This window comes from Alexandromys fortis, unplaced genomic scaffold (assembly GCF_014885135.2).
Source record: "Alexandromys fortis isolate MF-2015 unplaced genomic scaffold, M_Fortis_MF-2015_v1.1 scaffold_222, whole genome shotgun sequence".
NCBI lineage: Eukaryota > Metazoa > Chordata > Mammalia > Rodentia > Cricetidae > Alexandromys > Alexandromys fortis.
Window position 1 is genome coordinate 1800196 of NW_026068108.1, and position 23640 is coordinate 1823835.

Consider the following 23640-nt stretch of genomic DNA (forward strand, 5'->3'; position numbering starts at 1 on the left):
GTCAAAATGTACAGGTAAGACCAAAGTCCTGCTGCCCCCTGGTGGTGGACTGACCTTCAACAGTCAGACAGGTTCTCAGAATACAGGGTATGTGCACAGAAGCCACAGGATAAACAGTGCATTTTCCTACATCATCTTTACTTGACGTTTTTTGGGAGAAAAGAGTAGGTAATGCAAAACACTTTTTATATTAGAACAGATGCATATAATATTGAATAGAATGTAAAATTTACATTACTTTTGAGACAAAGTACTTTTGACAAAGACAGTTCAAGCTAAGCTACTCATGAGCTTCAGGAGTATCACTAAACCCTGAGTGGGAGAAGACCCTGCATGCCTATGCTACCTAACATCATGGCCTTGGCCACATTGATAGAAGTCTAAAAGCAGCAAATTCAGTGCTTATTCATTTGGCAAAGTACCAGTGAATTACTTAACAAGCAACAGTTTAGGCTTTCTCTTCTTAGGAGCATTTAACCTGCTGTTAAAAGGCCTGAGTAAATAGAAGCTTTATGCTTGTGTTGAAAAATCTTCCTTTGAAAGTGATTTTCCTGCAGCAAGTGTTTTTAACATGCCCAGCTGAGGGTATGAAGGTATGACATGCGAGCTGGGCAACAGCCTAGGAACCACGTGGTCCAGATCACCAGATAAGAGTTACAAATGCACTTTTCAAGGGTGTCATCAGAAATGAAAACCACACTAGTCACGTTAGGAGCAGAAGGGAATGTAGTGAAGACAAACCTTAGGACCTTAGGGGTTGGTGGGTTCTGAGCACTTGGGGGCTATAGTGTTGCAGTATTTGCTTCTTGTGTTACAGGAAATCAAGAGCTTCTGTAGAGTGAAAGGCCATCCCATTTCCTTCCCAAAGCTTGCTCAAACCTGTTTAACTGGTGCTGAGGATGTTCTCTTCCAGAGTGAAGGTGTGAAGACTTCCACAGCAACCTGCTACAGTAACTCAGCAGCACTGAGATTAGATAGGTCAACTGCCCAGAAGCCGGGTGGGAGGTGGACTGGGGGCTGCTGCTGACTTTCTAGCATCTATGCACTCAGGGAAACTCATAAACTCCCACATGGTATGTGTGACTTCTTAATTTTCTCAACTTTTATAGAATCATTTCTTTCTTACCGGAATTCTATTCTTCGTTTGACAAAGCCCTAACCTGAGACTTAAATCCACAGGACAACCTGCTTGTTCCTTTAGAAATATACTTCTATTTTTTGTTTAAAACACAAATTTGGAGGAAAAAAAAAGTCCCATTTCAAATAACTAATAGGGAACACCAGTGGTAAATGATATTGTGCTAGGAAAAAGAACAAAAAAGGCAGACACCAATCACCTCCATTTTCCCAAGATTAAATGATTATTAAAAAAGTGCGCCACATTGTATAGAAATCAACATTCTCTCCCATAATTCTGTGCATTGGGACTATAGAAATGTCACTGTCCCTGCTCCACATCTTCAAATTAACATCCTCAGGTCACAACAGTAAGTCTTCCCAAAGGGGACCTTCCGGAAAAACAAACTGTTTCCTCGGCTTATGTTTCCCTGGAAAAGAAAAGAAACAGAAATAAAGTCTAGCATGAAGACGAAAGCACTCACACTGGACACATTTCTAGGTGTGACTGAAATGACTAACAGAACTTGGACCATCAGTATGGCCAAGTGACTGTGTTACAGAACTTTCAATAAGCTCCTTTTTGTTGTTGTTTTTTGAGACAGGGTTTCACCATGTAGCTCTGGTTGTCTTAGAACTCTCTATGTAAACCAGGCTGGCCTTGAACTCAGAGATCTGCCTCCCAAATACTGGGATTGCATGCACCACCACTGCCCAGAATATTAAGTTTCTCTTAGCACCAACTTTTTCATATGTAAAACAGCAGCATAGAGAACGGCGTCAATCTTCACAGGGCTAGTTTGAAAATGTTATGGGAAGTGCTTGGTATGCTATCTGATACATTGTAAATGACTAATACAGTTTGATGTTTTCCTAAGCACATATAGGATTAATGGTTTCCCAGATAAGGTTTGTCCGGCAACTTCTGGCAATCCATTTTCTATGTTCTTTCCTCCTACAAAAGGGCACTAGTTAGAAATGGGACTGCACTAGGAGACTGTCCTATAAAAGCAGTAAGATCTTGCTGGGCGGTGGTTGGACACGCCTTTAATTCCAGTATTCTGGAGGCAGAGGCAGGAAGATCTCAGTGAGTCTGAAGCAAGTCTGGTCTACAAAACAGTTTCAGGACAGCCAGCACTGTTACACAGAAAAACCCTATCTCAAAAAAGCAAAACAAAACAACAAACAAACAAACAAAACCCCAAAGACCCCAGTAGGATCTGGTCTGGAGAAGAGCTGGCAGTGTAGTTCAGTGGTGTTTCCCACATGATTAAGACTCCAGATTCAATAACCAACACCACAAAAAGAAAATGAACAACAGTTATGAGAATGTAGTATATTGGCAGAGCTCTTCTTGCCTATTATTTGGAAGTTTCTGGGTTGATCCCCAGCACGTCAGAAAGTGAAAACAACAAAATAATAAAGATATACAAATGAAAACAAGAAAGGAAAAAACTTAGAAGAAAACAACAACATTTGTGTAAATTTATACTGAAGCCATCCAAGGATTCTAGCCTGAATTCAATTGGCATGAACGGTGAGCAAAAGTAACCATAGCAACAACTGGACCTTTTCATTCGGAGTCCAGTCTGGGGGAGCCCAAGTTCTGTGAACAGAGCCATTCTCATCCATACCCTGGGATCTCAAGTAATGCAGCAAAGAGCTTCTTCATACCCTTCTCTGCAATTCTAAAAAGTGCAGGCCACGCAGAACCATCTGTAAACTGATGGCCCTTTTAAGTGATTCCCATGCTAAAGCCAGTGGACAGCCCATCCATTATCTTAGTTCCTCATACAACTATGTCTAGAGGTATCAAAAATGTTTGGTCAGTGATATAACCGTCACCAATAACTATAAACTATAGCATTGACAACGTCATCTACTAACAAAACAGGAAGCAAGCAACTAGTTCTGTCAGTATCTGACAAAATTTTGTCTAATAAATAAGTAATGTCTTATTTTCAGTCTTCATATCCAAATGTGGGGGAAAAAGTATATAAGATGTTCTGAATAGTTACAGAAAAGCAAGTTTGCTGGGCTTCTGTTTAGTCTGTGTGAGGTCCTGGGTCCCACAGCTCCAACAATAAAGGTTAAGTTGGGGGCTGGAGAGATGGCTCAGAGGTTAAGAGCGAGCACTGACTGCTCTTCCAGAGGTCCTGAGTTCAATTCCCAGCAACCACATGGTGGCTCACAACTATCTGTACTGAGATCTGGCGCCCTTCTCTGGTGTGCGGGCATACATCGAGGCAGAATGTTGTAAACATAATAAATAAATCTTTAAAAAAAATAAAGGTTAAGTTGGAAATCAGGCTATTGTGACTCAGATGGCTTGTGGTCGACATGTAGGAGTTTGTACTTCTTTACTACAACGTCGTTTTTAGGTACCACGCTTATGCTCGAGGGACACACACAACACTGTAAAGTTACTGAATAGCAGTTAAAGAATGAGTTAATATCAGAATTCAAGACACATCATTTAAGAGACCAAAAACAAAATGAGAGATAAAAATACCGCTTTTTGTAGCATGCACCAGCAATCTATCCAAGAAGTATATATTGGGGAGTAAGGAGGACATCCACCAGCAAGCCTGAAATTGAAAACATTAGTTACTTACAAACATTTTCAAGGAACTTTTTGGCAAAAATTTCCATCATAGGTTCCCTGAGATAGTTTTAATAAGACAATTACACCAGAGGAAAAGACCACCCATCATAAAGCAGGTTTAAGTCAACAAACAAACTTGTATATACTATGTATGTTTAGTATATATTCTTGTATTCTATTATTATTCTCCCTCACCCCTTCTTTTTCCTTCTGAGTCAGGGTTTCTGTGTTGCCCTGGCTGTTCTGGAACTTACTCTGTAGGCCAGGCTGGCCTTGAACTCAGAGATGTGCCTGTCAAGTGCTAGGCTTAAAGGCGTGCACCACCACTTAGTTCCCTTACTCCTCTCATTTCCCTTCCATCTCTTTCAATACCCCTCATCCCTACTCAACTCTTCCTCAGAATTGTGACTTGGTTTTATTTTGTGATACATTTAGATTTCTAAGAGTGGATGAATGAACAACCATATGACTGACCATCAGGGAAAATGGATTTTTAAATGAGCTTTCTTCATAAAAAAAATCAAGCTATGATAGCAGATATAAACACTGCTGACCACACTCTCCTATCTGAATATAATCCAACCACTTCCTAACTAGCTCAAAAAAAAAAAAAAAGAAAGAAAAGAAAAATTATGTCTATGTCGTTTTGCCTACACGAATGTCTTTGCACCATGTGTTTGTGTGGTGTCTGAGGCCAGAAGAGGATCCCAGAACCCATGGATCTGGAGTTACAGGCTCTGACTGATATGGCCTCAAACTCACAGATCTACTTACTCTGCCTCCTGAATGTTAGGATTAAAGATGCTCACTGCCAGGACCAGCTATAACTCATTTTAAAGCATGTGCTAAGCTAAAACTCGGAGATTGCTCTAAAAATCAGAAAACAAATTTGGCTAAAAATTCCATGGAGCTATTTCAATTTTTGTTTGAAAACAATAACATGTCTAAATGACACATTAAGTCAGATATTATATCAGAATGGTTTTAGGTTTCCTTTTTCAAGATTTTATTTATGAATAGGTGAGCATGTTTGTGCTCATTTGTGTATGGGTGCCCACAGAGATGAGGACAGGATGTCAGATTCCCTGGAGCTAGAGTTCTAGGAAAAGGTGAGTCACCAGACATGGGTGCTGAGAACCGAGCTCTGGTCCTCTGGAAGAGTAGCATGTGCTCTTAACTGCTGAGCCATCTTTCTAGCCTGTTTTGTTTTCCTGACACAGGATCTCATGGCCTTAAACTTGCTATGCATCTAAGCTGAGCTTTGAATACCTGATCTTGCCTTCACCTCCCAAGTACTAGGATTACAGCACATGCTACCATAGCTAAGGAACAGAGTTTCGAGTTAATTCTAGAAGCAAAATATTTGCCAATGTGGTGGAGTCACTTGACATCTGGAACTGAAAATCAATGGTGTTCTCTAACATACTCCAGTGTGAGACTTGTGGAGACAAGCAACTCCCTGGGGCTTACTGCCCAACCAATCTAGATGAATCTGAGAGTTCTAAGCCGACCAATGAGAGAACCTATCTAAAAAACAAGGTAGATGGCACCTGCAGAATGATATTTGAGGTTAATCTCTGAACTCCACAAGTACATACATGTACCCTACACAACGAATGCACACAATGTAATCAATGCATATCATGTATGCACACACATACACACTTCAGAATTTTTGTTTGTTTTTTGAAACAGGGTTTCTCTGTAGCTTTGGATCCTGTCCTAGAACTTGATCTTGCAGACCAGGCTGGCCTCAAACTCAGAGAGATCCACCTGCCTCTGCCTCCTGAGTGCTGGGATTAAAGGTGTGCGCCACCACCACCCGGCCATACTTTACACAAACCCCTACAGACAGGCATACATACACTCATCAGTTAAGAGCATTTGCTGCTCTTGCAGAGGGTGCAGCTTCAATTCCCAGCACCCATATGGTGGCTTACAACCATCTATAATCCCAGTCATATGGGGTCGAGGGGGCAAATTACCAAACTAAGAAATGCAAAGTAGGGGACTGGGTCTGCAACTAACTGGTGGAGTATATATGCCTAGCACAAGTGAGGCCTTGGTTTCTATCCTCCATGATTGCAAAAATGAAGACAAAATCATGACTGAGGAGAAGGCTCAGAGGGTAAAACACTGGTTGTGCAAGTCCTAGAATTAGGTTTGGATATGCCACACCCACTCAACAGATAAGATTGCATAGTGTACAACCCCTATAAGCCGCACTTAGTAGGCAGGGGCAGATGATTCCCATGGCAGGTTGTCTAACTAGACCAGCTCAACTGAGCTCTGGGTTCAGTGAGACACCCTATTTTGTAATTAGAATGAAAACACCACACATCAACTTCTGGCTTCCACATGCACCAGCCAAAAACCCAAAAAGCACTTACCCACAGTTGTTGACAGCCATAAGATTAGATACAAGCACAAAGGGGTATGTCAACATACTGGCAAAGAACTGTAAGACAGCAAGAAAACAGCTGAGTTACCAAACCATTCTCAATCTTCATTGCTCCCCTCTCTCCTTGAAGGCCTGGTGCTAATACTGCTCAAATATTCCAACAGTAGTCCTGAGCTCGCAGAGCCCTGGAATGCTTTTATATAGTTTTGAGCCCAGAGGCACTTTTTTTTTTTTTGCCACAATGTACTTATATATCCAAAATTTATCAAAAGGCCAAAACAATCTTCTTATTCTATGATTGAGGTCTCATTCAAGTGAAAGTAAACTGCTTACTTAGGAGAAAAAGTTGTGCCTTTTTTTTTGGGGGGGGGGGGGTCCGAGAAAGGTTTCGCCCTAGCTGTTCTGGAACTAGCTCTTGTGGACCAGGTTGGCCTTGAACTCACAGAGATCTGCCAGGGCATCTGCCTCCCAAGTGCTGGAATAAAAGGCATGTGCCACCACAGCCCGGCTGAGAAAAAGTTTTAAACTAATACAAATAAAGTATTTCAAAGTACCCCTGAAAAGAAGATGAGCACCTGATGGAGGAAGGTCATTGGCTAATAAAGAAACTGCCTTGGCCCATTTGATAGGCCAGCCTTGAGGTGGGTGGAGTAAACAGAACAGAATGCTGGGAAGAAGAGGAAGTGAGCTGAGACGCCATTTCCTCTCCTCTCTGGGGCAGACCGGATGAAGCTCTGACCCAGGATGGACGTAGGCTAGAATCCTTCTCGATAAGCTACTGCCTTGTGGTGCTACACACATTAATAGAAATGGCCCAGGCAGTGTTTAAAAGAATACAATTTGTGTGTTATTTCCGGTAGAGCTAGCCAGTGGCTGGGAGCTGGGTGGCAGGAACGCACCCTCTCAAAGCCAATGGGAACTACTGCAGATCCCATTTTCAGCTGTGTGATGAGTGTCAGCTACCTAACTGCACGGGAGGCTGAAGCAGTTTTACAAGGCAGGCGAGATGAGATGGCTCAGTTACAGTCAAAGTTGCCAACACGGATGGACCTGAGCTCAGTCCTCAGAACTGGCACCCACAAGTCTCCCTCCCTCCTCCTCCCTCCCTCCACATGCATGCTTTGGCACATGTGCAGTTCCCACATCCCAAATCAATGTAGGCAGAGCGTTCAGTTCTCTAAGTGAGATGTGAAGGGCACAATGCGTAGCTGCCCCACTCCCCCATGAAAGCTAAGCAATACCAAACACATGGGGCAAGTAAAAGCCACCATGAGAGGGCAACTGTAGTCTCCACCACCTCCGACACAGGAACCATGTGACGGACATTTCCAGGGAGGTGGCTGGCAGCTTTAAAACACTGGTCATACAGGCCATACTTAAACAACCACCACCACCAAACAAACTGTTCCTAGAAAATTCAGAGGATTAAGAAACTCACTCCTGTGACAGCTTGGGAATAACTTTTCATTTCATTCATGGTAGAGACCTAAAATAGGAAAAGAGCTTTTATTAGAATGACTCACACACAGAGCTGATAGTAAGTTAAAACTCACAAGAGTATGACAGTTTGAAAATGAAGTTTAATAAAAACAAAGTATCTATGATGAATATAAAAAAGTGGCAGTCAGGGGCTGGAGAGATGGCTCAGCAGTTAAGGGCACTGACTGCTCTTTTAGATGTTCTGAGTTCAATTCTCAGCAACCACATGGTGGTTTGCAACCATCCATAATGAGAACTGGTGCATACACGCAGGCACAACACTGAATATAATAACTTCTTTTTGTTTTTGTTTTTTAAGATGGGATTTCTCTAACAGCCCTAGCTGTCCTGGAACTAGCTCTTGTAGATCAGGCTGGCCTTGAGCTCATGGACATCTGCCTGCCTCTGCCTCCAGCCAAGGCTGGGCATGGTGGTGCATGCCTTGTACGTAGCATTTGAGAGGTACATATAAGTGGATCTCAAGGCCAGTCTTGTCTATATTAGTTCAGGCAAGTCAGAGTCAGATCCCATTTTAACAAAAAACTGGCAGTCAAGATGACTGACATAGGGATACCCTTTCAAAAGATTTCCAGGGGTTGGAGAGATGGCTCAGTGGTTAAGAGTACTGGCAACTCTTCCAGAGGTCCCAAGTTCAACTCCCAGTAAGCACATGGCGGTTCACAGCCATCTATAATGGGATCTGATACTCTCTTCTGGCATGCAGGAGTTTATGTAGATAGGGCACAATATACATAAAATAAATTTTTTTTTTTGAGACAAGGTTTTTCTGTGTATCTTTGGCTGTCACTCTGTAGACCAGGCTGGCCTCGAACTCACAGAAATCCACCTGCCTCACAAGTGCTTGGATTAAAGGTGTCCATCACTGCCCAGCTAAAATAAATATATCTTAAAATACTAAAATAAATAAATAAATAAACAGTCAGGCAGTAGTGGCGCACGCCTTTAGTCCCAGTATTTAGGAGGCAGAAACAGGCGGATCTCTGTGAGTTCAAGGCCAGCCTGGTCTACAGAGTTAGTTCCAGGACAGCCAGAAAAATCTTGTCTTTGAAATTTTTTTTCCCCCAAATTGATCATTCTCATCAATAACTACTGGCAAATTCCTATCACACTAGGATGATGTAGGAAGAAATGTACCAGCCTCAATATTTGGAAGATAATTCAAACCCTCAAAACCTCTGAGACAGAGATTTCTAGGAGCTCCTTCAATACCCCAGAAGATGTGGTAAACCCCAAAACACAACAAACAACTATTCTCCTTATATTGTATGCTCTAAAATTAGGTATCGGAAAAACAAAAACAAAAAGTCTCAAAGTCCTAACAATATCAGGGCTAGATCCACGGGTACCCTCTATAGGAAATAGCATGTAAGTCTTTATAAACTCAAATGATCTTTTTTACTATGTAATGTTCTGTTTGGCACATACCAAACTGCCATCTTACTCACAGCTACAATGACTGCCAGGTGAATACAAAAAAAGCCCTCACCAGCATATCTTACCAAGATTATAACCTACCCCACTGTCCAGTGCATAGGTATTGATGAGATAAGCCAGTGAGTTACAGAGCCACAAGGAAATGACGTCACCTATGAGGCGAGGAATTAGACCCCTATATGAAGACATAGTAAGCAGGAAAAAACTATGATCAGTAAAACAGACATCTACTTAGTATAAACACATCTCGAAAGCTAAGACATTTAAAAACATTCTAGGGGACTGAACAGCAAACCCCAGAACGTAGCCCTCATTCCAAGTTCAATCTGGTTAACAGCTGTACTAATGCTGACCTGTAATGGCTTTTGTTCCCACTTTTAGAATACAGGTCAGCTATAACCCTTTATGAATTAGCCAACAGCACGCTTTACTATTAGTAACCATAACAGGAAGAGCCAAAGACTTGCAAGGTGCTTTGCAGAGGAGATTTATAACACTGTTTTACTAAACTATTTGATACTCAAATTTGGCAGGGCAAAAGATGAAGGGGGAAAAACAACAATAACAAATAAACAAACAGTGAGAATGATCCAAACAGAGAGAAATATCAAAAGCATGTTTCCAGAGGCTAGGGATACTGCTCAGTTGATAAGAGAGCTTGAAGCACGAGACCCTAAGTTTGATTCCCCAGTATTATACAAACTGGGGGTAATAGCCCATGCATGTATCTCCAGCACTCAGTAGAAAGAGGCAGGAGGAGAGAAGTTCAAGGTAATCCTCTCCTTTACATAAAGTTTTAGGCCAGACTGGAGCACATGAAACCATGTCTTTAAAAAAAAAAAATTCAAGAATTTAAGGCATCCATTTGCTGCATGGCAGTGTTTTTAAATGATAGAACTGGCATTCAAACTCAGCGCTTCCATCTGCAAGGTAATATTCCCAGTGTCACTCAAATTAGGTCAATCAAACACAGGAAACACAAGTTTTTCATGTAGGCTGGCCTCAAACTTGCTATGTATACAAGGATAACCTTGAACTTCTGATCCTCTTATCCCTTCCTCTTGAATGCCAGGATTATAGGCATATATAGTCCAGTATGTCCAGTTTTATTGTGCTAGAGACTGAACCTAAAGCTTTTCATATGCTAGGCAAATATACTACAAACTCAGGTACATTGCAGGCTCCTCAACGCTTTTAAAATGAAACTGGTGCTGGCTGGAGAGGTGGCTCAGTGGTTCAGAGCACTTACTGCTCTTGTCTGCTGTGTAATAACCCTTCTGTACACTGTGAAAATGTGCTGCTCTCATGGCTATGAAAAACTGATTGGCCAATAGCTAGGCAGGATTTTAGGGGCAGAGAGAATACTGGGAAGGGTGGAGTCAGGAGTCACCAGAGAAACATAGGGAAGAAACAGGAGGTACATGATGTACAAGAGGTAACATCAGGTGGCAGAATGTAATTAATAGAAATGGGTTCAATTAAGTTATAAGAGTTAATATTAAGTTAGCATTTATAATCAAGTGTCCCTTGGTTATGTGGGAACTGATAAGTTGGAAAGAAAAGTCTGCCCACACTCGCCTAAGACCCTGGTTTAGTTCCCAACACCTACACGATGGCTTACAACGGCCTCCACCTCGAGTTCAAAGGATCTATCTGATTCTCTCTGCTGACACAGACCCACTTGTGCTTGTGTGTACACTCACACATACAAATAACATTTTAAAATGAGACTAATGATAAACTGTCTTTTCTATTTGTCAGAATACTCAAAAATTAAAAAAATACTCAAAAAATGGAATAAATTTAGGGTCTGGTGAGTTGTCTCACCCAGAGGAGCCCAGGTTTGACCCCCTAGCAGCTCCATAGAGACTCACAACAACCATGTGTGACTCAAGACCAGAGGCTCTGACACCATATTCTGGCTTCCTCACATGGTGGCCTCTGTACATACATGTAACCAAAACATCCATACATACAAAATAACAATCAAACAAAAGAAAAGAAAAAGAAATCTGGGGCTCAGCTCAGTGGTAGAGCATGTTTTTGATTTTTAGCATCAACTAAATTATGGAGACGCTGAAACGTAAGAGGACCATTTCATTGCCCACGGTCAGTTTCTGTTAGTCAAGCACAGTAGTTTAAACTTTCCAAAGTCAAGCCTTGCAAATGCTTATTCTAGAGTAATAAAAATACATGCTATGACTTTTTTTCCATCTTTCAAAAATTAGTATTCCCCTTTAATAACTGTATTATAAAGGAACTTATCATCATAAAAACAAACAAGTTTGACATAGTGCTGAACACCTTTAAAGTTAGTACTTGGAAAGCAGAGGCAGGTAGATCTCTGTGAGCTTGAGACACTATCTCAAAAACAAAACAAAAAAAGCAAGGCCTGGTGCAAGTAAGGGCTTTTGTCACCAAGGCTGACATCCCAAGTTTAATTCCTGAAATCCAGGCATTAAAAGATAAAACTGATTCTCTCAAGTTGTCCTCTGACTTCCACACATGCACCCACAGGTAGAGGTATAGGAGGATCAGGAGTTCAAAGTCATCCTAATTCAGTCTGAGGTCAGACTGGGCTATAAGAGACCTTGTCTAAAAAAAAAATCCTTATTTTAAGCATATAAAATATAAGTCAGTAGAGGTCTGTAAAGAGCTTAACATAAACCCCGAGAGAACATTTTTTTTCCCTCAAAATTAAAGACTCATTGCCCTTATTGTCAAGAAAGCTTTTCTACTAACACAAAAATGATTAACAGGAAAAAAACAACATTTACTCACGCAAAAAATCCTACAATGCCTTCTTCCCGGTAGATGGTTAATATGGAGTCACACAGCCCGCTAGGTAACGATAAAGGTAAAGGACACAGAGATTTGAGTTTTGAGAAGGGAATTTCACCCCCACCCCCAGCAGGGTTTCACTGAGCCCAAGGCAGCCTAAATTTATTATGTTGAGGCTGACCCTGAACTCCTGCCTGCACTTTCCGAAGTGACTGAGATCACAGGTATACCCCATAACACCTGGCTAATAATTACTTTTGACAAAGTCAATTTTCATCAAAAATTTCTAGCACTGGTTCACTCTTGTAAAAAGTTAGATTCTATTAGAAAATAAAGCTACTGGGGCTGGAGAGATGACTCAGTTGTTAAGAGCACTGGGCGCTCTTCCAGTGGACCTGGTTCAATTCCCAGCATCCACATGGTAGCTCACAACCTTCTGTCTAACTCAAGTCTCAGAGGATCTGGTGTTCTCTTCTGGCCTCTGTGGGCACCGGACATGCATGCGGTGCACAGACACACAAGAAGGCAAAACACCTATACACATTTAACAAAAAAAAGTGAAGCAATTAACTATGAAGGAAGGGATAGCTGGATGATGGTGGCACACACCTTTAATCTCCGCACTTTGGAGGCAGAGGCAGGTGGATATCTATGAGTCTGAGGCCAGCCTGGTCTACAGAGCGAGTTCCAGGACAGCCAATGCTACAGAGAAAAACCCTGTTTTAAAAAACCAAAGCAAACCAAAAAGACTGTGAAAGATGTAGTGTATGCAGTTCAGAATACATTTGCTGCTCTTGCAGGACCCAGGTTCAGGTCCCAGCGGAAATGGGGGCTCAAAACCATCTCTAACTCCAGTTCCAGAAGATCCGACACTTCTGGCATTAACAGGCACTGAACCGACTGCACATGACACACATACAAACAAGCAGGCAAACACACATATAAAAAAGAAGAAAAACAAACCCCAAACACTTACCAGTACTTGGACTCTCTGCCAATGAACTGTACCATAGTTCTCAGAGTGATCACTGTAGAACAGAGACAAGACTGTTTTAAGAACTGTGTTGAGAGTTAGGGAGGCTGCTTAGCCAGTAAAGACGGCTGCTGACAAGCCCCTCAACCCGTGTTTGATCCTCAGAAACCAAGTTGTAGAAGGAGAAAACGGATTCCCAATTGTCCTCTGACCTCCACATAAATGCTGTAGAACGCCTGCCCCTCCACTGCCAAAATAAATGCAAAACAAATTCTTGAATTAAAGAAAAACCCACCAACTATGTTGAGATTATTTTGGTAACCCTAAAAGTTTTTTTCATCTAAAGACACTTCACTATCTGGAAGAAGACAGCAAAGCAGGTGAACAAAAATATGAAGGCAGAGCCTTGCAGTCAATGCCCACACCAAGATAAAGAAATATGTAGAACAATGAGATTATTTTATGCCACCAACTGCAAACATACCGTGGAAGGGATGTGTAATGAGGGTAGCAGCAGAACGAGCAATCATCTCTCGAGTTGTCTAGAAACAATCAAAACACACTTCTGAAATCTAAATAAATGATATTCGTATTCCGGTAAGGAATGTAGGTGGACACTCAGTATAGGGCAAAGGACTAGGTGCCAAAGCTTTCCTGTTTTGGAGTCAGGAAGTATGCTCCAATGGATTAACCTAATATTTTATCATTTCGTTATACCTTTCATGGATTTCAACTTTCTGTTGTAGTAACTTTCTGAAATCTCCCCGAAAAAGAGACTTATTTTCCCCAACCCCATAGAGAAGAGAGAGGGTTACCTGTTTGAATAAACTTACCAGAGTTGGATTCATTCACTCATTTGGCAGTAGTGGGAATTAGACCCAGGGCCTCACACATACTATGTAAGTAAGTGCTCTACCAACAAGCTATATCCCTGACCCTCTTAATACTTTTTTCATACAATATCTGTCTCACTAAGTTGTTTGGGCTGGCCTTGATTTTACTCTGTAGACCAAGCAGGCCTTAGAGTTTTGCTCCTCCTGCTTCAACCTCCCAAAATACTGGGACTACAGGCCTGAGCCATCAGGTCTGGCTTTCAAAGCTGGACATGGTGGTGTATTCCTGCGATCCCATATGGGGGAGAAGCTGAGGCAGAAGGATTGTGAGTTTAAGGTCACCCTGGGCTAGAAAATTGATTTTTAAAATAAATAACAAAATAGAATTTGGGGCTGGAGAGACAGCTCAGTGGTAAAGAATACTGGTTATTGTTTCAGATTTGGCTCCCAGCACCCACATGGCAGCTCCCAACCTTCTGCAACACCAGTTCCAAAAACTATCCCATTGGCCTCTGCAGGTACCAGGCATGCATACAAGCAAGCAAAATACCCTCCCCCAATAAAAGAACAAATGTAAAAACTGCCTCAGTCTTAACTACAGAGGAAGCTACACCTGTTCCCAACAGCAGGCCATGTTCTTCTTTTGGGTTATTAGACAGGAAAGCTCAATTTAAACTGGGAACAGACCTGGAAAAGCAGAAGTCATGATCCTGGTTCAACAACAAGGGGTAAATTTATTTCTTACCTCTTTGATAACTTGGTCAAAGGAGGACGAGCATTCCTTTTGTACATTTCCAGGTCCTAACTCCTGGAAATAAAAAAGACAGAAATCTTGATGATTTTAAATAGAAATCTTCAAACCCATGGCTACCCCATAAGCCACCAGCCACTGAGATGAAAGAAAAAGGCCTGGTTTTTCTCCTATAAAGAGACAACAGGAATGTGCCAGAGACAGGGGCTCACATAGAGAACAGCACCAACGTACCTCGGGTTTCTCGCACTCTTGGTAATGCTACAGAAAAAATAGAAACAAGTAATAATTAGAGTTATTAATGTATCCTGTTAGAAGGCAATGACAGAAAATGAAAAGCACTGATTTTCTTTTGCGGTCTTCCCAATTTCTACCTCACATTAATCGACTGGAAATAACTATCTCTAAGGTGGTATTACTGCAAAGTTGAACATCTGAAGCAAACGCTCCTAAAAACTTTTTTCCCCCTTGGCATCATAGGCCAGCGCCTATCATATGCCTGGTTTGAAAATGTTTTTTTCTTCTCTCTCTCTCTCTTTTTTTTTTTTGGTTTTTTGAGACAGGGTTTCTCTGTAGCTTTGGAGCCTGTCCTGGAACTAGCTCTTCTAGACCAGGCTGGCCTTGAACTCACAGAGATTAAAGGTGTGCCCAGTTCGCTCTCATTTTTTTTTTTTTTGAAAAGATTTATTTATTATAGGCCGGGCTGTGGTGGAGTACGCCTTTACCACCATACCAGAGTGTCACCATCGCCCCACTCTCTTCTGTATGTGACTGCTTCTAAAATGAGCAAGACAGTTTTCTCATCTGGAGAAGAGCACGTGACTATTAGAAAATCCCCGATTATACCGCAAGAGGAAATATGGCTTCTGGTATATTTTAGAAATAGAGAAAGCACTCAGGAGGCAGAGACAGGCAGTCAACACAGCGACTTCCAAGACAGGGCTACATAGTGAGCTCTTGGTGGGGAGGGGAGAAAGACAATACAAAATGGGCTAGAGAACACACGTTTAGTAGGTGACAAACAGCTTTTCTATTTTCTTTGCCTCTTTCTCTCTCTTTGTTAGAGACAGGTCTCATAGCTAATAATGACCTTGAATTGAACTCTTACTCCTCCCTCCAACTTCCAAGTGCTGGGCTTAGGCTTGGGAGAACAAACCTGAGTTTTATTTTAGTCTTATCAGATAAAAAACATGCAATACTTTCTTTAGCAAAAAGAATTAATTTAACCTCTACTCCCCTACCCTCCCCAAAGAAGTCTCCTCATCACCTAGGTCTGTACAACACAGACTCCTGACAGCCACTGATACTGACTACCCTAGGGTCTTCCCAGCCGACTGTGGCTTAGGGAACAGAGTAGGCAACAATGCCAATAGATGAAGCTGCACAAGACTCTTGGAAGATGCCTGCAAGAATGGGCAGAAGGCCCAGGAAATCAAGGGTATGGGCTTTTCAGTTGTAGAATATTTGATCAGACTGCAAACCCCAAGATTTTGTTATTTACTGGAAAAACCTGTTTTTAGCTGTGGTGTGGCTCAACCTTAGCACATACCTTTAATCCAAGAGCTTTCTGATTGAATATTGTAAACAAGATTAAATAAAGCCAACCATACAGAGATCAAGAGGCAGAGCAAACTACCAGATGACAGGAAGTGAAAAAGAAAAAACAGAGAGTAACAAGGAGTCAGGACGGTGGACAGAGAGGCATAGGAGGTAGAAGGGAGGGACACTGAGTTTGAGGAGAGGTTTGAGATGGCTGAGGAGGACGGTCAGCTGGGTGCTTTCTCTGCCTCTCTGAGCTACCAGGCTTTCACCCCCACATCTGGCTCCCAAGTCTCTGTTGGTAAAACTGAGCAATTGAGATTTTGTTAAAAACACTTTCCCCCTACAGACTGGGAACATGTCCTTTTGAAAATATCCTGCAAGTAGGGCGGTGGTGGTATACGCCTTTACTCCCAGCACTCGGGAGGCAGAGGGATCTCTGGGAATTCAAGGTCAGCCTGGTTTACTTAGCAAAACCCTGTCTCAAAGTAAATAAAAAAGTCATACAATGAAGAAAAAGACTTTTTAATATGTCATGTAACACATATACAAGGTTAGGGAGACATCTCGCTAGGTAAAATCTTTACTGCATAAACATAAGAACCTGAGTTAGGCTCCCAAGAACCCATGTAAACCATGTAAAGTTTCCCTTCATCTGTAATCTTTGTGTTCCTACAGAAAGGTGGGAGGCCGAAACAGAACCCCAAGACCCTATGGGCTAGCTAGCCTGGTGTTCAAACAAGATGGAAAGTAAAGACTCACACTAGAGGGTGTTCTTTGACCTTTGCATGTGTACAGCGACTCATTTGCTCAAATATGTGCACACACACTGAGAAACATGCATACACATCACACACAGACAAAACTAAACCCAACAACAACACAAACTCTGAAATACACAGAAGAGTGAACAAAAGCAGAAATATATAACTAGTGAGGCAAGCATCCAAATAGCCATGAACCACACTGCCACCATCCCTGACCTTGTGTGTAGATTCTTTTTCTGGTAAGTTCCCCTTTTCCAGGTGCTGGAGATTAAACCAGAGCCTTGGACAGGCTATGTCAGCACCTACCACCAATCTGAATCTCAGCTGTTATGTTCATTTTTCTTTTTTAAACTTTTTTTTTAAATTATCCGTGTTTGTCTACCACACATACATACAAAAAATCGGAAGAAAACTTGCCGAAGTCAGTTTTTGCCTTCCATCATGTCATCTCTGGGAATCAGATTCAAGTCATCATGACATCTTCAACTGCTGAGCCACCTCAACTATGCTTTCTTTTTGAGACAATGTCTTATGCAACCCAGGCTGGCCTATAACTCAGGATGTAACTGAGGCTGGCTTTGAATTCCCTGATTCTTCTTCCCCCACCTCCTAAATGCTAGGGTTACAACACAATCCACTATGCCTAGCAGCAGCTCTTGCTTCTTTACTTTTCAATATTTTGAATAGGAAATGTGTCACTGAGTAATACTAGCAATGTAAAAGGTAACTCCAGGAAAAAAAGTGTGTTTTACTCAGATTTCTTCCCTTACAATAACTAAGTAAGTAATAATAATAAAAAGTCAAACTGTCTAGGTGAACAGAAGTACTTTCTATTCAGAACCGGTTTTAAAGGAAGAAGGTCACATATATCAAAGTCAATGACTTTAATTGCACAAATTTCCTTTGTTTCATGGGGGAAGAGTGGGCATTTCAAGAACATGTTTTCAAAGCAGACTCGTGGGCAACCACTCAGAAGGCAGAATCAAATTCAAGGCCAGCTGAGGCTACTAAGCAAGTTCTGAGGCCAGTCTATGCTTCGCAGAGAAATCCTGTCTTCATTCAATCAGTTAACCAATTAATCAATTAAGAGAAAAAAATGTCAGTTTATCTTTGAAATCAGTGGAATAAATTGTGCACAAAAGGCAACTAAAAGGTATGAGAACATTGACTTCTTCTTACCTGTAAGACTTTACCGTGGACCACAGTTCCAAGGACTCCCGAACACAGTCTTGGAGTTAAGCCTCTGAACAACCCACGCCTCCCATCGATGCTTGCAATGTGCTGAGCTAAGAACAAAAGTCAGAGCTTTAGGTTCTAGTCCAAAAACATAGCTACAAGAAATCTCAAGGCAGCAGCCCTTCTGCATAGTTTCCTTCAGTCACTCCAGCCCATCCGTCTTCAATGTCATCCTTCCCAAATAAATCAAAGGCACCTACCATAACAAAAGAGACCAGGAAGCTGACATACTTGTCGCCCAAAAATATTTCGTCCTATTGTTGGAGGAAGAGGCTCATATCCCACCTTTAAAAACAAAGGAATATATCAACACTAAGCAAATCCCCAGGAATATTCTGGCTGCAAGGTCTTAAAAAGAAAATCAGGCTCAAATTCTTTTGTGTTTGGTGCTGAAAGTGAACTCCACGTCCATCCTTATGCCCCATCTCTATCAACAAACTACCTTTAGCTCCATAGTTTTTAGAAATAAAAAAAATGCAGTTTATATTTCTTAAGGCTTCGTTGAAGTACCGCCCTTATTACTCTTTTGTCCTGTTGTATAGATTAGGACTAGGTTCAATAAACTCCAAGTTGCCCTTTGAGTTGAAATCTACAGAGTAAACCATGAACCTAAGATAGATTATCAAACTGAAAATAGAACAAGGAAACCATTGTGTCAGGAAAGTCTAGTTTATCGATAAGGCTAACAAATACTTTTACAATTTTTTTCTTCCTTTTTGATTTTTGGAGACAGAGTTTCTCCGTGTAGCCCTGGCTGTCCTGGAACTAGCTCTGTAGACCAGGATGGTCTTGAACTCAAAGATCCACCTGTCTCTGTCTCCCAAGGGCTGGGATTAAAGGAGTGCGCCACCACCACCCAGCTTTACATTTTTTATATTTGAATAAAATAAGAAAATATCCACTGAGCCAGCATCAACTGCCTGCCTCTATGGTTAACTAGACAACAAAGGCAAATGCATACAGTTAGGTAATTCACTTACGAAAATAATTGCATGCTAGGTCCATATTAAATGTACAGTCTCATTAGCAATACACAGAAAGTCATAAAAATTAATGATTGTCATTTTATTTACACAATAAATTCTGGACTTGTAGTGCCAAACGGATACTTGAGAAAAAAACCCAGTAGGAGAGTTTGGATTCTATTGTTGCAATTCCTTCATCTGTTGCTAATTCTCCCCCTCTGAGCTCACTGAAAAGCTACCTTGTGAATTTTAAAACAGTATTTGGGAATTTCACTAACCCCCTGAGATACTTGGCAACACACAGATATTGTGAAATCAGACTTTAGGATAGCAAATTGTAAGAGCACTAAATGTCACTAGAAAACACTGCCCTTTTGAGAACTACTTTAGAGTTTGTACTGCAAAATGCAGTGTAGCCCAAATGTGCCTCTGCTTTAGACAAAGAGGGTTCAACTTGTACACTAAAAACTGAACATCCATCAATCAACTTGGCAATAATTTGTATGAGTAACAATTGAAAAAATGAGGTCCATTCTGCATGTTTTTTCAGAACGGTAAATAGTTAGGACAAAGATTCTAAGGCCTGCTACCTTCGGTAACACAAGGCATGGGGTGAGTATGTCAACTCTCAATAAATGCTTAGAAAACGGCCTGCTCAAAACGGGGAAAGTTAGAACAGCAACTGAAAATACGGTCACCAGCTAAAAGTAGGTTTCTTTATCCATGAATATAGAATATCATGTAATAACCAGCAGATCAGAAAGTAAGCTAAAGGGAGGCGTTTGATATTACGTTTAAACTCACTAAACAGAACTGATTGCCAGCTCTAACCAACGTGATTTTCATTGTCATGAACCACACCGGCGGCTGTGAAAGCGCTCAATGGATCCTTAGGAAATCTGACTTCACTATTACTTCTCAATGAGATCCTTGTGTATATCCGGGTATCTGGTGTTAAAATCTCTGAACGGAACAGAAGTAGAAACAGCAGAACAGAAAAAAAAGCGAATAAAAACAACACGATGTTGGCTTTCCTAGAATTTCACATTTGTACTGAGTAGCTCACGTCTCGAGTTTGAGAAGGAGTGGAGGAGGCGAGGTGAATGTCAGTTTCAGAGGGGCGACAGGGAAACCCTCGGTGGCTATCGACCTGATCAACCTCAGAGAAGGAAAACAAAGTTGAGAAGAGCCAAGGCAAGGAAGGGCAGGGTGGCAGTTGGCCGCGGAGCGGGAGCGGGCCCGCCCGGAGCGAGCCTCGGGGTGTTTCCCACAGGGGCCGCGAGGCCGTGGAAGTTGTCCCTGACGGTGGAAAGGGCAGCAGCGCCTCGCCGGAGGGGCAAGGCCTGGGACGCCGAGGCGGCGACCCGACAGGACGCTGACCGGGAAGGGCAGGGCGACGACTCATACCTGGATGAGCACTTTCACGTACATGAGCGGCTGGGACAGGATGGTGAGACCGGAGCCCAGGAGCACCTGACTGGCCGCGTCCGCCATGATGGCACCCGCGGACGGACGGACGGACAGACCGAGTCACCAAGCGGCACAGCCGGTTCCAGATCACGTGTCGGAGGCGCCGGCTTCACTGGCCCGCCCGCGGCGCGCCGCCCGCTCAGGCCCCGCCCACGGTCCCGCCCAAAGAAACGGCAGGCGCTCGCGAGGGGGCGCCAGGGGCGGGGCGCGCATGCGTGCCGGAGCGGGCTCCGCGCGCCTCTAGGACAGGCCATTCCGTCTGCGCTTGCGCAGGCCGGAAGTGTCCGGAAGGAGCGAGTGGTGGGGGGGGGGGGGGATGACCCTGGCGGCCAAGGCAAGGTCATGAGGAAAACACCTCGTCGGCTCTCAGGCTTGGTTCAGTGGGTGTTTTCCGTTAGAGTTGTCCTGTCTCAATGGCCAACAGTGAGTTCTGCGGATTCCTGTTTTTGCATTTATCACTAGCTCTGTGGTAGAGCACTTCCCAGCATTTCACAGAGTCCCTAGGCTCAGTCCTCAATACTGGAAAAAACAAAGCAACAGCAACTACATATGCTCCCCAAGGGTCAGATGTAGTGTCGCAGGCCCTTAATTCAGTATTTGGGAGGCAGAGGCAGACGGACGTGTGCGTTCAAGGCTAACCCAGTCTACAGAGTGAATTCTGGGTAATCCGGGGTTACATGATGAGACAATGTCATATTTTTTTGTCTTCTCTGACTACTCTAAATTCACTTTACCCGCGTTTCCTACCTGTTGCATTATGGCACCTGTCACTGGGGAATTGGCTTTGCCTGTTGACAGTGTCAAACTCTGATTTAGGAACCCAGATGGCCTTTGTTCAGAATTTTATTTCCAGAGCCTTACGGTACTCAATATTTATTACCAGATGAACAAATATTTCAGTGCCCATCATGCTATCCAAGCTATTAGAAGTAAAACGGGGAAAAGGTGTTGCTGCTCCCTGCACTTTTGCCCCGTGTTGGACATCACCTCGTCCAGGCCGTGTGTAATGCAGAGAATGAGGAGCCGAGAAAACTGCGTGTGGAATCTGGCTTTTCTTTTGCGTCCACGTGTTATTTATCTTTCTTTGTATCTAAATCCATGGACAACACAACTAATTTACCTTCTTACGAACATTAAGTGAAACTGTGTCTATGGAGTTTTTTGAAAACTTGGTTGAAGTTAGTACAGCTCTCTATTCACACAAAACCAGTTGATATTAGAAAGCAGCTTGTAGGTCAGTCACATAGGCTTTGAAGTTCGAAGGGCCTGGTTCACAGTCTACCTCTGCCAGTTTGTAACTGTGACCTTACACGGGTCATATCACCTCTTTAAGACTTTCAGGCCAATGAGTATAGTAATAATCCACTTCTTAACATTATCTGAAGGAATGAATAAAGGAATGTCAACCTAGCCTGGCACACACATCAAAATGTAATAGTAAAATAGTAGCTTTTAGAATTATAAGTTACTTACGAGTTGTTTTTAAACTAAACATAGATATTTCTCAATGTTAGTGTTATGGTATTGGTCCCTTTAAGAGACAAGCCACGCCCACTCCCTCCCCCATCTGCTGAGGCAGACTGATCTTCAGCTTCCGGCCTGAGTTCTCTCTCTTTTCCATCTTCCTCTCGGAGAGGCAGCTTCGCTTCTGCCTCTCTCCCCACTTCTCTGCTTCCCCCCTTCTCTGTCTCTTTCTCCTCTTCTCTCTCTCTCTCTCTCTGTTTCTCTCTCTCTCTCCTCCCCCCTCTCTCCCCCCCTTCCCCTCTCTCTCTGTCCCCCCTTCACCCTTCCTCCTCCATAACCCCCTGAATAAACTTCAACCTCACCCTGCATGTTGTGTCTATCCATGTTTCTGTCTTCTGCCCACCCGCCATGTGTCTCCCTGCCTGGGACCAGCCACTGCTCAGGGACCAGCAGCCATCTCTGCCTGGGGCCCACTGTCTGCCGCCACATGGCCTGGCCGGCTACCACCATTTGGGACCTACAGCATTTCTGCTGCCTACTGCCGAGGGGATCTTGCAGCATTTTTTAAAAAAGAACAACAGTTAGAACCAGAGAAGTAATCTAGTAAGGGGATTTGTGCCTTGGTGGTGCAAAATGAAAATCCACTATTTCTGTCCTATTTGCGTTTGAGGCATGAGAGGCTCAGAGAGTATCACAGGGCTGAATGGCTGGAAAGCTGAGACTGTTTCACAACATTATTCAATGGTTCATGGTAAAAACTGTGCATAAAGTTTTGGGAAGACTGAAAAAGGGGAGGGAACTAAAGTTAGAATTATGGGTAAGAGAAGAGCACAATTCAAATGGGCCATTGGTAAAGATATGATATGAATAGTAATCCCTGATGAGAGTTGAGTGTGGTGACCCTAAGATGGATGACTTAATAACTTATAGTCAAGCTGTGAGCAGTCAGAAGTGATAGGAAGGGAGAGAGAACCTGACTAGCACTGTTGTAGTGGAGAGCTGCAGGCAGGCCTGCTTTTTGTCCCACCCGGCTCCCGCATGGTTAGCTTTATACCCGAAATAACAGCACACAAATTGTATTTTGTATTCATTTAAACACTGCCTGGCCCATTAGTTTCAGTCTCTTATTGGCTAATTCTCACATTTTGCTTAACCCATTTCTAATAATCTGTATAGCACCACAAAGTGGTGGCTTACTGGAAAAGATTCAGCATGTCTGACTTGGTGGCTGGCTCCATAGTGTCTGACCAACTATGCTTTCTTTCTCCCAGCATTCTTTTCTGTCTACTCCACCTATCTAAATCCTGCTCTATCAAAAAGCCAAGGCAGTATTTTTTATTAACCAATGAGAGTAACACATAGACAGATAACCCTCCTCCATCATTTCCCCTTTTTCTGTTTAAACAAAAAAGAAAGGCTTTAACTTTAACATAGTAAAATTATATATAACAAAACAGTTATCAAGCAAGAATTACAGTTACAATATTTATATTTTATCTTATCATAACTAAGGAAAACTATAACTATCTAGCCATTCTTCAGCTCCATCAAAGACTCCAGAAGGATATAATATTACCTAAGTAAACAAGAAATAAGCAACTTACAAAACTCTAGAAATGACAGAGACATCTTGCTGCCTGGACAGTCACCCAAAGTTCCTCTGTACCGTTGGGGCATCCATCTTCAGCCTACAGGTCCATAGTATCCAGAGACATTTCCATGGAGCAGGAAATTTCAAAGACAGTTCAGTCACTATCTGCCATGTCCTGCAGAATGTCTCGCAGACTCTTTCATGAATCAGGAAC

The 23640-nt window shown here is 42.5% G+C and overlaps 1 protein-coding gene across 2 annotated transcripts; it reads right to left on the bottom strand.

Moving 5' to 3' along the window:
- Window positions 1–1338: 1338 nt before the first annotated feature.
- Window positions 1339–20478, bottom strand: Mtch2 (mitochondrial carrier 2). 2 transcript variants are annotated; one of them, XM_050124285.1, is made up of 13 exons: window positions 20331–20478; window positions 18137–18221; window positions 17880–17986; window positions 14629–14655; window positions 14389–14451; window positions 13295–13352; window positions 12814–12865; window positions 11838–11897; window positions 9138–9231; window positions 7561–7608; window positions 6112–6179; window positions 3629–3704; window positions 1339–1547 (listed from the first exon to the last, which is right to left on the bottom strand). In XM_050124285.1, the coding sequence occupies exons 6-13, from the start codon at window positions 13338–13340 to the stop codon at window positions 1461–1463; spliced, it is 531 nt and encodes a 176-aa protein (XP_049980242.1). In that variant the 5' UTR covers window positions 13341–13352; window positions 14389–14451; window positions 14629–14655; window positions 17880–17986; window positions 18137–18221; window positions 20331–20478; the 3' UTR covers window positions 1339–1460. The 2 variants fall into 2 exon arrangements, with proteins under 2 accessions (XP_049980242.1, XP_049980241.1); XM_050124284.1 differs by having other exon boundaries at window positions 20309–20476.
- Window positions 20479–23640: the final 3162 nt, after the last annotated feature.

What these genes read in the sequence shown, in the direction of transcription:
- Mtch2 (XM_050124284.1), bottom strand. Translation starts at nt 20,395, where the DNA reads ATGGCGGACGCGGCCAGTCAGGTGCTCCTGGGCTCCGGTCTCACCATC. An exon ending in CATTACACATCCCTTCCACG is followed by an intron (nt 12,866 to 13,294) that starts GTATGTTTGCAG and finishes TCTGTTCTACAG; the next exon opens with TGATCACTCTGAGAACTATG. An exon ending in ATGGCTGTCAACAACTGTGG is followed by an intron (nt 3,705 to 6,111) that starts GTAAGTGCTTTT and finishes TTTCAATTTCAG; the next exon opens with GCTTGCTGGTGGATGTCCTC.